At 38.4% G+C, this 11,196-nt stretch overlaps 1 protein-coding gene across 1 annotated transcript; it reads right to left on the reverse strand.

Annotated features, from left to right (window-relative positions):
* Positions 1–545: 545 nt before the first annotated feature.
* TEX55 (testis expressed 55) lies at positions 546–5,764 on the reverse strand. Its single transcript, XM_065875858.1, has 4 exons — positions 4,613–5,764; positions 3,914–4,057; positions 2,068–2,130; positions 546–578 (listed from the first exon to the last, which is right to left on the reverse strand). Exons 1-4 carry the CDS (start codon positions 5,762–5,764, stop codon positions 546–548), a joined length of 1,392 nt encoding a protein of 463 aa, XP_065731930.1.
* Between the last annotated feature and the right edge of the window lie 5,432 nt (positions 5,765–11,196).

Consider the following 11,196-nt stretch of genomic DNA (forward strand, 5'->3'; position numbering starts at 1 on the left):
CTTCCTATATGCAAGAGTAAGCAAAAAAAAAAAATGAATTCTGCAAATAACAGCTATGTATTCATGGATAAAATACAACCCTCCCCACAAAAGAAAAAACCCACAAACCAAAACAAAACAAAAAACCTCACAGCTACCTGAAGGTTCTGGTGACTGAGCAAAGACAGGCAGATTTTGGAGAGGAGTCTAAACTTAGAGCAAGTGACCAAACGGAGCGAATTTCTTATTTTTTGTAATTTTGACCCAATGACAGTCGTGACTCACAGACATAGCTATGGCTGCACAAGAATGCCTCAAACTGTGACAGAAAGCCCCCTGTCTTTCTGGATGGAAGAATTACAGGAAGTAGACTGGTCAAATATGGCTAGATGCTGAAGAGTGAGGGGAAATCCTAGAAGAGGGGAGGAGATTCCTTAATTCTGTGCATGAACTCTGCACAAGCCTCAGGTTGACTTCTGAATCATGCGTTCATAGGACAGATTCAAAGTAGTAGTAGGCTTAAGGAACTGACCTGAGCTATGACCACAGAGGGCAAGAGAGAGAGCTTACAATTCAAATCTAACCATGTTAACTGCCAGCTAAAACAAAAACAACACCATCACTTGTCACAGGAGTATGACAGAACTCAAGTCTACACAGCATAATATTCACAATGTTAAGGATACAATTGAAATTATCCTAGTTATAGAAAACCAAGAGAATGCTACACATTTTAAATGGAAAAGATAACTTTAACTTCTTCCTTTCTGATTTGGAAGCCTCTTATTTTTTATTTAAAAAAAATTATTTGGGGCTTCCCTGGTGGCACAGTGGTTGAGTCCGCCTGCCAATGCAGGGGACACGGGTTCGTGCCCCGGTCCGGGAAGATCCCACATGCCGCGGAGCAGCTAGGCCCGTGAGCCATGGCCGCTGAGCCTGCACGTCCATGGAGGCTGTGCTCCGCAACGGGAGGGGCCACAACAGTGAGAGGCCCGCATACCGCAAAAAAAAAAAAAAAAGGGCTAATGCTGAAAATACTGATAATACTAAGTGTTGGGTATAAGTGATAAGGAAGTAAGACAACTGGAACTCTAAAATACACTGCTATTGGGAGTGTAAATTGGTACAATTGCTTTGGAAAATTGTTTGAAATACTCTACTAGAGCTGATCGAACACATACCTGACAATCCAGCATTCTCTCTTGTGGGTATACACCCAAGAGAAATGTGTGTATATGTGCACCAAGAGACACGCACATGAAAGTTCCTAGGAAAATTTTTTGTAATAGCTCCAAGCTGGAAATAACCTGAAGGTCCACATCTATCACAGAAAGGATAAATTGTGGCATTTCATACAATGAGTACCATACAGCAATGAAAACGAATGAACTACAGCCACACACAACAGCACAGATTAATCTCACAGACATATTTTGAGAAGAAGAATGAACCAATGAGTCCCTACTACATGGTTCCCTTTATATAAAGTTTAAAAGGTTTACAAGCCTACACAGATATAGAGAACAAGCTAGTGGTTACCAGTGGTGGGGAGCAAACTACTGGGTGTAAGATAGGCTCAGGGATGTATTATACAACATGGGGAGCAGAGCCAATATTTTGTAATAAGTGTAGTTGGAAAGTAGCCTTTTAAAATTGCATGAAAAATTAAAACAACATTTTAAAAGTCTCAAAGGTAAAGCTTTTGGCTCTAGAAGTCGTGTTCTTAACCACCAAAAAAAAAAAAAAAAAAGAAATTTAAAAATAAATTAAAAAAAAGGCTGATAAGTCTAAACCAAAGTGTTTCATGATTCATGTTTCATGGTAGAATTATAAAGAAAAGTGAGAATGTCATTATTGTAAAATTCAGAATAATAGTCCCTTTGTGGGAAGTGATAACCATGAAGAAAACAAAAGGGGGCTTCTCGGATGCTGGTAATGTTTTAATTTTTTTTTGAACTTGAATGGTAGTTACAGGTGTGCTCACTTCATGATAATTCACTGAGTTGTATATGTTTTGTACACTTGTATGGGTGCTATATTTTATAATGAACAGAATAACAAGCTTGTTCTTTTTTTCCTATTCCATACCTGGCACAGCATAAAACTCAGGGGGTCTTCTGGCTTTTCATAGACTAGGTGTTCAGTGATCTGCTGAGGGAGAGAGAGAGAAAAGCATCACATTATGGTTCTGAGCTAAAGCTATATGGTCAGGTTATACCTGAAGCAATCTTTTACATTAACCTAACATGTACCATAGCATTTTAAAGAAATTCGTATATCTCTACATAGTGACAAATTACTTTCTTACTGATGATAAACTTGGGCAAATTAAGGTAAAATGTGGAGGGATTAAAAATTTAGGAATAAATAATAATGTATATTTTTCTAGTTTCTAAGATCAAAGTGTTTTGGAGAAAGATTTTGAGAATTGTGATTTTGCTAGACTGAGAAATCAATAAATTATTTGCTTTGAAGAATAGTCAAAGAAAAAGTTTGGAATAAAAATTTTAAAACACTGTATGATTTTTACATAGAAACTTCCTCCTAAGGCATTTGATTCTAAAAGGTGAAAATGATGTTCAGCGTTTGTAATAATAAATGAGGAAGAACATAAAAAACTTCAGAGAGCCCCTTCCATATGTTTTACTGTTGTTGAATAACTCAAAAAATTATAATAAAGCAAGCAAAATTCTCACTTGCAGGGAATAACAAAAGGGCAAATTTCTGGTATAAAATATTCTGGTCTGTTTAATGCATCCACGCTAATTAATTATTTCATATATGTGTCTACTGAACACATATTTATAACTAATTTTTCTGATAACAATGTTCAATGCATAAGCATTGTTTTTTCTTGACAGATAAAGAAAATTACTTACAGAACGATTAGAATTCTACTTTCTACAGCTTTCATCCTTGAGTTTAATAATTAGTATTTCTTTGGTTAAAGCCGGAAAATCCAGCCATTAGCATTCTCCCACAAAATGACATTTCAAAGAAAGAAAAGGCATACAGCAGTGTTAATAAAGCAAATATCACTTATCTCTATTTTATATGAGGAAACTGAGATTCACAGAAGTTAGGTAATTTCCTCCAAATCACAAAGATGAGAAGGGACAAAGTTAGCTTGGAGCCCTGGGCTAACAGATTTTAAAATTTGTGCCCTTTCCTCTATTTCCTACTTCTTTAAACTTAAATTCTTCCAGTTTAAATGCTTTCGTTTGGGGTGGGCCACTCTTACTTACAACTTTCTAACCACAAAGTTACTTCATGTATATATGTCATTATATATGTATATACACCTTGCTGCATAATAATATTAACATAAAAATACACATGTCAGGAGAACAGAAACAAAAACAACCCACAAAACAGCAAAAACTTTATAAATGTGATAACATTCTATAATTCTGTATTGGCCAAGGAACGTCATACTTTAAAGAAGGTTCCAGCCCCATATCCTGAGGTCTATAAAATTTGTAGTTTCAAGAATTAGAAGCAACTTCTAACTATGTCATTTTTCTCCTAAAGACTGTGGGTTCTTAGATGGTCACAGGTTGGTCATCTTTTGAAAGTATTATATTCCTGCCTGGAAAGTCTTTTTCTCTCCTTTTCAATTGCCATTATTTTGTCATTCCTTCCTAGTCTGGCTCAAACTTTAACCCTGGGCCAGATTTTTTCCCTAGCAACCAACCTATCAGATCTCTAATTCCTCTGAAGGGCTTCACATCATGATAAGAATCATTCATTTGGTGTTTATCATTTACTACTTTTGGTTAATATGTCTTAATGCACTTACTGACTTCTCATTAAGGTTATATCCCTTTTATAGCAAACGTCCTTTCTTGTACCTCTTATAAGCCAGGTCAAAGTTTGTCGTTTACATTATAATTACTTTAAAACTCACAATTAAAAAAGAGGTTGAGCGGTTTACCTGGAATATTTGCAGAATGTGGTGTTTCTCCATGTATCGCAGTGAAACTTGATAAGGATCTTCATATACTATAGGAGGGAACTGCTTCTTATAAGGTTGATTGTATGCCTGAAAACTCCTTTCCTGGTATTCTGAAATATCAACCTAAAATGGAAATATCCCCCAAGAGAGTCTTTAATGAATTGAAAATCCCCAGGAAGTTTTGTTGCTATTGCTGCTGTTATCAGTGGAATCTGGTATTGATGGGATCTGAACGCCAGGAATTAAGAGCAAAGACATTATTATGAGAGCCCTGGATGATTCTCCAGGCAATGTAATGCACCTTAAGTCCTGGGAGGTACCTTAGACATCTCCATTCTACTTCAAATACTTTTCCCTTCACAGAGATTTCCAACTGACTCCAAATTCCTTTCCTTTGGTAGAAGCCCAGAGGGGGAATGACTTAGTGTCCCAGCGTTAGCAGCAGAACCAGGACTTGAAACCCAGGTCTCCTGAATCCTGGTACGTTGATCCTTCCTGAATGGGCTTACTTAGTGTAGCAGAGAAGGCAATCCATCTTTTTATTTCCCACCCTTCTCCTGCCCTTCCTGAATCCTATGGGTCACACATACCACAACATGTGCCTCTTCCTACATTCTGCCAGACCCCTGGCTTAACCTCCAACCTCCCAGGTGGGTATCAAATGCCCCTTTAACCTACAGGCTTGGTTTCCACGGGTTGAATTTTTTCTTGACTGACGATGTAGTCCAATTTGGATGAGATGGAGGGAAATCTTTGGGAGTAGGCTCGGTCTTTTGTTTGGAAAGTACTGGTCAATCTGTGATCAAATGGGATGAATGCTTGCGGATCAGCTACACTTGCTGTTTCAGTTTCAAGGGAAGCCTTGGATATGCTGCCATCTGTCTGGCCAGGCTCAAATTTGCAGGGTTGTACTCTGAAGTCAGCTTCTTTGTCTTCCTTGCTGCAGCCAAGCTGGTGGAATAATCTATCATCAGACGGGCTATGTTCTCCATAGTCAAACAGGTTGTCTTCTGTGTAATTATCCTCTTCTTCCACTAAATCGTCAGCCTGGTCAGATTCACTGCCAGCCTTGTCAGGGTCAGCAGCCTGGTGTTCAGATGGTTTAGTAGCTTGGTCATACACTTTGCGGTGCGTCTTTACAGATGTTCTGTGGTCAACTTGGTCAGACAATCTATGATCAATCTGTTCAGAAGTTTTTCGCTCAACCAGGCCAGTCAATCTACTTTCAATCTGTTGAGAAGCTCTTTGGTCAGCCTGGCGGGACATTCTGTGATCACTCTGCTCAGAGGCTCTTTGTAAAGATGGGACAGATGGTTTATGGTCAATCTCTTCAGAAGCTCTTCTCTCAGCTAGGCTGGACATTCTGTGATCAATCTGCTCAGAAGCCCTTTGTTCAGTCTGTTCAGAAGTACCTTGTTCAGGCAGAGCAGACATCTGGCTGTCAGTCTGTTCAGACTCCACACCGCCAGCTTGGCTAGATGCCTTGTTGTCCATCTGTTCTGACATGCTTCGGTTAACCTGATCAGATGCTCTACGATCGGCAACATTAGCATGGTTGGATGCCCTGAGGTCAGCCTGATCAGATGTTCTTTCTCCCATGGATTCATATGCTTTGTGGTCAGCTTGATTAACTACGTTGGGTTCAGCCAGGGCAGACACTATCTGGGCAGCCTGGTCAGCTGCTCCGTGATCAGTCTGGTCATCTGCTTCCACTTCATCCTGGTTCTGTCTGTTGTCTTCCTGGCTGTCTGTGTGGCTGTCATTTGGGGACTTGGCTGTACTTTGGTTTTCCGATGATTCCGCCGGAGCCTCTTCTGGAGGTTTTTCCATTTTCTGCCTGGTACCAGACTGGTCTAGATTGCCAGACGCTGTGGGTGGGGCCGGGCCGGGTAGTCTAGGCGACCTTCGGAGCGCACTAGACAACAATACCCGCGGGCTTTGTTTGGACCTCCGAGCTCCAGCTCTTCCGGGCGCGCTGGAGGATGCCGGTAGATGCCGGGAGGTGAGCGGGGGAGCCCCGCCGCTGCCTGGGGAGGGATGCCTCCGGGCGCCCAGCGTGGATGCGAGTGCAGGGGCGGACACCCTGTCCCAAGAAGTGGTGATGCCCACAGCCTGGCGTCGCCACCGCCCAGTGACCGGGCCTCAGGGCTCTGTGAATCGGTGCCTTAGAGCGGTCCCCTCCCCGTTTTCTTACGGAGGTCCGCAGCTGTGTGTGTGAAATAGGATCCAGCAGGTTATCAGTCGAACCAACAAAATGTTAGCGATGAACACGCGTCCAGCCACATGAGGGCGGCAGACCTGAACAGAGGTTACTGTTGCCATCAACCAAATTCCACGTTTCATCGGCTACTGACTTTTGTATAACCACAGTTGTATCGCAGAGCATGATATTACTGCTGGGCACGTGCTAGTAAATGGTCCTGCTAAATGTTATTTTTCTTTAGACTCTTATCGGTATTGGGGTGATGTGGCCAAATTCTGTGGTTTTTCTTTTAATTAACAAAACAAAACAAAAACTTTTAAAAGCCAGCCTTTCCAAAGAGTGCCCGTACTGTTTTCAGTGGTACCAGGAAGGCTTTAGTCCTTCTAACACTCACATTACCGAAGTCAAACGTATCTTTCTTTCTTCACAGTAAGAGTGTAGAGAGGAGGCTTTTGCTTTCCTTCTGACTCTCATCCCGACACACCCCTTGGCAGTTCATTGCTGCAGGAGCATCCTCTTCTCTGTCTCACGGGACAGTTGAGGAGCTGTTTTCCATCTTCTCTGGGAAGAGCTGTCCTGACTGTGGAAACTCAAGTTCCACGTGTTTTCTTGCTGAATTAGTCATATATGGTTGGAGGGCTGGAGAGAGGAGAGGAGATCCAGTGAGAATGGGTTCTAAAATCACCCCATCCAATGGTCTTATAGCAGAAGGGAGGGTTAGGGTTAGGAGCCAGAGTTCCAGAAAGAAAAGGAGTAAGGAAGGTGGGGGAGAGATGGGAGAAGGAATACTTAACAGGTGGGGAATTTGCACTTGATGGTGGTGGCCAGTGGGGTACATGTTTTGAGATTTGCCCCTCCCTTTTTGAAATACACCTTAAGAATCCACTTCAGGCCAGCACGCCCTCTACTCTCAGGAGCAGGGTAGTACAGAGGTGGTGAGGCAGGCCAGGGATTGGTAGTGTGATGCCAGATATTCTTTTAATATGGGCTTAATTGCATTCAATAATTAGAGATAAGACTTAAAATCCAAATGCAAATAGTAGTAATTAAGGAGTGAGAGGGAGAGTGCGTACCTTTGGTGCCATACTTAGGAGCAGAAGGAGACTTCAGATGCACTGAAATAAAATCATTTACCTAACAGTACCTAGAACATATTTGGTGCTCAAGATGAGTTTGTCGGATATAAATATATTAAAGATTTGCCTTATTTATTTATCTAAAAATGTGTGAAGCAAATGGATGCTACGTTTGAAGTAAAATAGGTGATGGTCTATGGTTTGCAACTTCAAAGGGGCATTGGTTGTGTAGATTTGTTTTTCCATTTATAAATTAAATGTAATTATTGTAGAAAAGTAAGAAAAACAAGCATAAATTTGAAAAAATTCCCCCAAACACCCCAGGGATAACCTTTATTAACATTTTCATGTATACCCTTCTAAAATTTTTCCCATGCAAATCTATACATCTAATATCTATAGGTATGTGTATATTTTACAAAATGGAATCAAACCATGTAACTGTTCTATAAACTACATTTTCATTTAGTGCTATGGTTTAAATGTTCTTCCATGTCAAGAAATGTAATCTAAATTAAAGAGCATTGACTTTTGGAGTTAGACCAATTTGTTGTAATTCTGTATCTGCCACTTATTAGATTGTTGAGTTTGAGCATATCTCATTATTTTTCTGAGCTTCAATTTTCTCATCTGCAGATGAAAATGGGAATAATATAATAGTTCTCAGAATTCTTGTGAAAACTAAATGAGATAACAAATATAATTAGCTCATATGTGCTTCATAAAGAGTAGCTATTTTAAAAATATATATAATTTATTATATGAATTTATTTTGTTGCTTTTAACAGTGCTGCATTGACCATCATTGTACAAACATTTTATAAGTTTGTCATATTTTTTCCTTAAGATAAATTTTCTGTTGTGGAATTGCTTGGTTAAGGAAGTGTGCTCATTTTGGTGTTGTGAAAGTACTATATTTAAAAATGCCCTCCAGAAAAGTTGGGCCAATCTCTAGCTCCACCAGTAATATGTGAGAATGCTATTTCCCTATACCAAGTCCAATTCTGTATATATTTTTCATTTTTGCCTATCTGATAAGTGAAAAGTGGTATTTTGTTTTAATTTGTATTTTTTAAAATATGTTTAATAACTTTGGATTTCTTTTTTGTAAATTTCCTAGTCTTGCCTTTGTCTTTTCCTTATTGATTTGTAAGGGCTTCTTACGTATTAAAATACTTAATTCTTTGCTATATAAAGACTATATAAAACTTTGTAAATAAAGTTTTCTGCTTGTTTGCCATGTAGTTTTATATTTTTTGGCTTATGAAGTTAAGTTTATTTTCCCCTTTCTAGTTTTTTCTTTGGGGTCATGTTTAAGAAGACCTTTGTTATCACTTAAGATTATACAAATATTCCCCACTTATATTTTCTTTCAGTACTTTTCAGTATGTGTGTATTTCTCTTTTTCTTACATAGAGTTAAGTGCACAAAGTTAAGTGTGCAGCTTGATGAATCTTTACACACATACACATCTATGTACACATTGCCCAGATCAAAATATAGAATATTTCCAACATTCCAGCAGGCTCCCTCATGTCCCTCCCTAGTGACTACCCCTCCCAAAGTTAAGTACTGCTGTCCTGATCTCTGTTTCCATAGCTTAGTTTTTCTGGTTTTGGAACATCACACAATATGATTCTTATTCTGGCCTCTTTTAGTCTACATTATGTCTGAGATTAAACCATATTCTTACACATAGCAGTATGTAGGTTATTTTTCATTGCTCTGGTATATTCCATTGTATGATTATACCACAAACTATCACCTCTGATGTTGATTGACACTGGACTGTTTGTAGCTTGGAACTATTTAGAACTTTCTTGTACATGTCTTTTGGTGGACCTAAGTGCTCATTTCTCTTGGGATAGACCAGTGTGGGATTCCTGGATCATAGGATAGGCTCATGTTTGGCTTTAGTAAATACTGCCAGACAGATTTCCAAAATGGTAGTACCAATTTGCACTCTCACCAGCTATATATAAAAGAATTCAAGTTGCACCACATCTTGCCTCTTACTGTTGGCTTCGGGTGTATTTGTTAGAGCCTTGACATGTGAATTTGAGGAGGACATAATTATTTAGTCCATTACAGTCATAGATGTGAGGGCTCATTTCTAGATTCTCAATTCTATTCCATTAGTCTATCTATCTGTCCTTATGCCAGTCACACACTGTTTTGATTCCTATTGTTTTATAGTAAATTCTGAAATCAGGAAGTATGAGTTATCCAACTTTGTTCTTTTTCAATATTGTTTTGAATTGCTAGGGCCCCTTGAAGTTGTATATTAATTTTTAGATTGGCTTTTCCTTTTCTACAAAGAGCTTATTGGAATTTTGATAGAGAATGCATTGAATTTGTAGATTGCATTGGGTTAGTATTGCTGTTTTAAGAATACGAAGTCTTCTAATACATCAACATGAGATGTTTGTCCATTTATTTATGTCTTCTTTAATTTCTTTTAGCAATCTTTTGTAGTTTTCAGTGTACAAGTCTTTCACCCTCTGCTTGGTTTAATTTATTCCTAGCTATTTTATTTTTTTTTATATATATGATATTGTAAATGAAATTTTTTTTTTTTTTTTTTTTTTTTTGCGGTACGCGGGCCTCTCACTGTTGTGGCCTCTTCCGTTGCGGAGCACAGGCTCCGGACATGCAGGCTCAGCGGCCATGGCTCACGGGCCCAGCCGCTCCGCGGCATGTGGGATCTTCCTGGACCGGGGCACGAACCCGTGTCCCCTGCATCGGCAGGCGGACTCTCAACCCACTGCGCCACCAGGGAAGCCCCGTAAATGAAATTTTTTACTTAATTTCATTTTTGGGGTTGTTCATTGGTAGTGTATAGAAATACAGCTGATTTTTGTGGATTGATCTTGTATCTTGCAACTTTGCTGAATTTGCTTATTATTTCTAATAGATTTTGTGAGTTTTAAAGGATTTTCTATGTATAAGATCATGTCATCTGTGAATAGGGATGGTTTTATTCTTTTTTTCCAATTTGAATGCATTTTATTTTTCTTGCCTAATACTCTTACTAGAATTTCCAGGACAATGGTGAGTAGAAGTGGTGAAAATGAACATCCTTGTCATATTCCTGATCATAAGGGGAAGGCTTTCATTACTGAGTATGATATGGGGTTTTCGTCAAAGACCTTTATCAGATTATCCTTGTTTTTATCAAGAAAGCATGTTGGATTTTTAAAATTGCCTTTTATGCAGCAATTGAGATGATTATGTGTTTTTTTCTCTTATTCTATTAATGTAGTGCATAGCATTGATTAAGTTTTATATGGTGAACCACCCTAACAATCCTGGGATAAATCCTACTTGGTCATGGACTGTGATGCTTCTTTTATTTTTATTTTTTAATTGAAGTATAGCTGATTTACAATGTTTCAGGTATACATATACATATATCTATCTATTCTTTTTCAGATTCTTTTCCATTATAGGTTATTACAAGATATTGAATATAGTTCCATGTGTTATAGTTCATTGCTGTTTATCCATTTTGTATATAGTAGGGTGTATAGTGTGATGCTTTTAATATGCTTCTGGATTTAGTTACTAATATTTTCTTGAGGATTTTTGCATCTATATTCATAAGAGATATTAGTCTGTAGTTTTTTTTTTTTTTCTTGTGTTGTCTTTGGCTTTGGTATCAGGGTAATGCTGGTGTATAGACTGAGTTAGAAAGTGTTCTCTTCTCTCATTCTTTGGAAGAGTGTGAGAAGGATTGGTGTTAATTTTTCTGTAAATGATTGGTAGAATTCATCAGTGAAGTAATCTATTTCTGGGTTTGTTCAGTTGTTGGTTTTACTTTTGTCGATTCAGTCTCTTTATGTGTTATAAGTCACATAAAAAAATAGAGATTTTTCTATGTTTTTTTTTTTTGAGTCAGTTTTGGTAGTATGTGTGTTTCTAGGAATTTGTCCATTTCATCTGGGCTATCTAATTTTTTTGCTACACAGTTGTTCATAGTATTC

Source organism: Phocoena phocoena, chromosome 4, assembly GCF_963924675.1.
Source record: "Phocoena phocoena chromosome 4, mPhoPho1.1, whole genome shotgun sequence".
Classification (NCBI taxonomy): domain Eukaryota; kingdom Metazoa; phylum Chordata; class Mammalia; order Artiodactyla; family Phocoenidae; genus Phocoena; species Phocoena phocoena.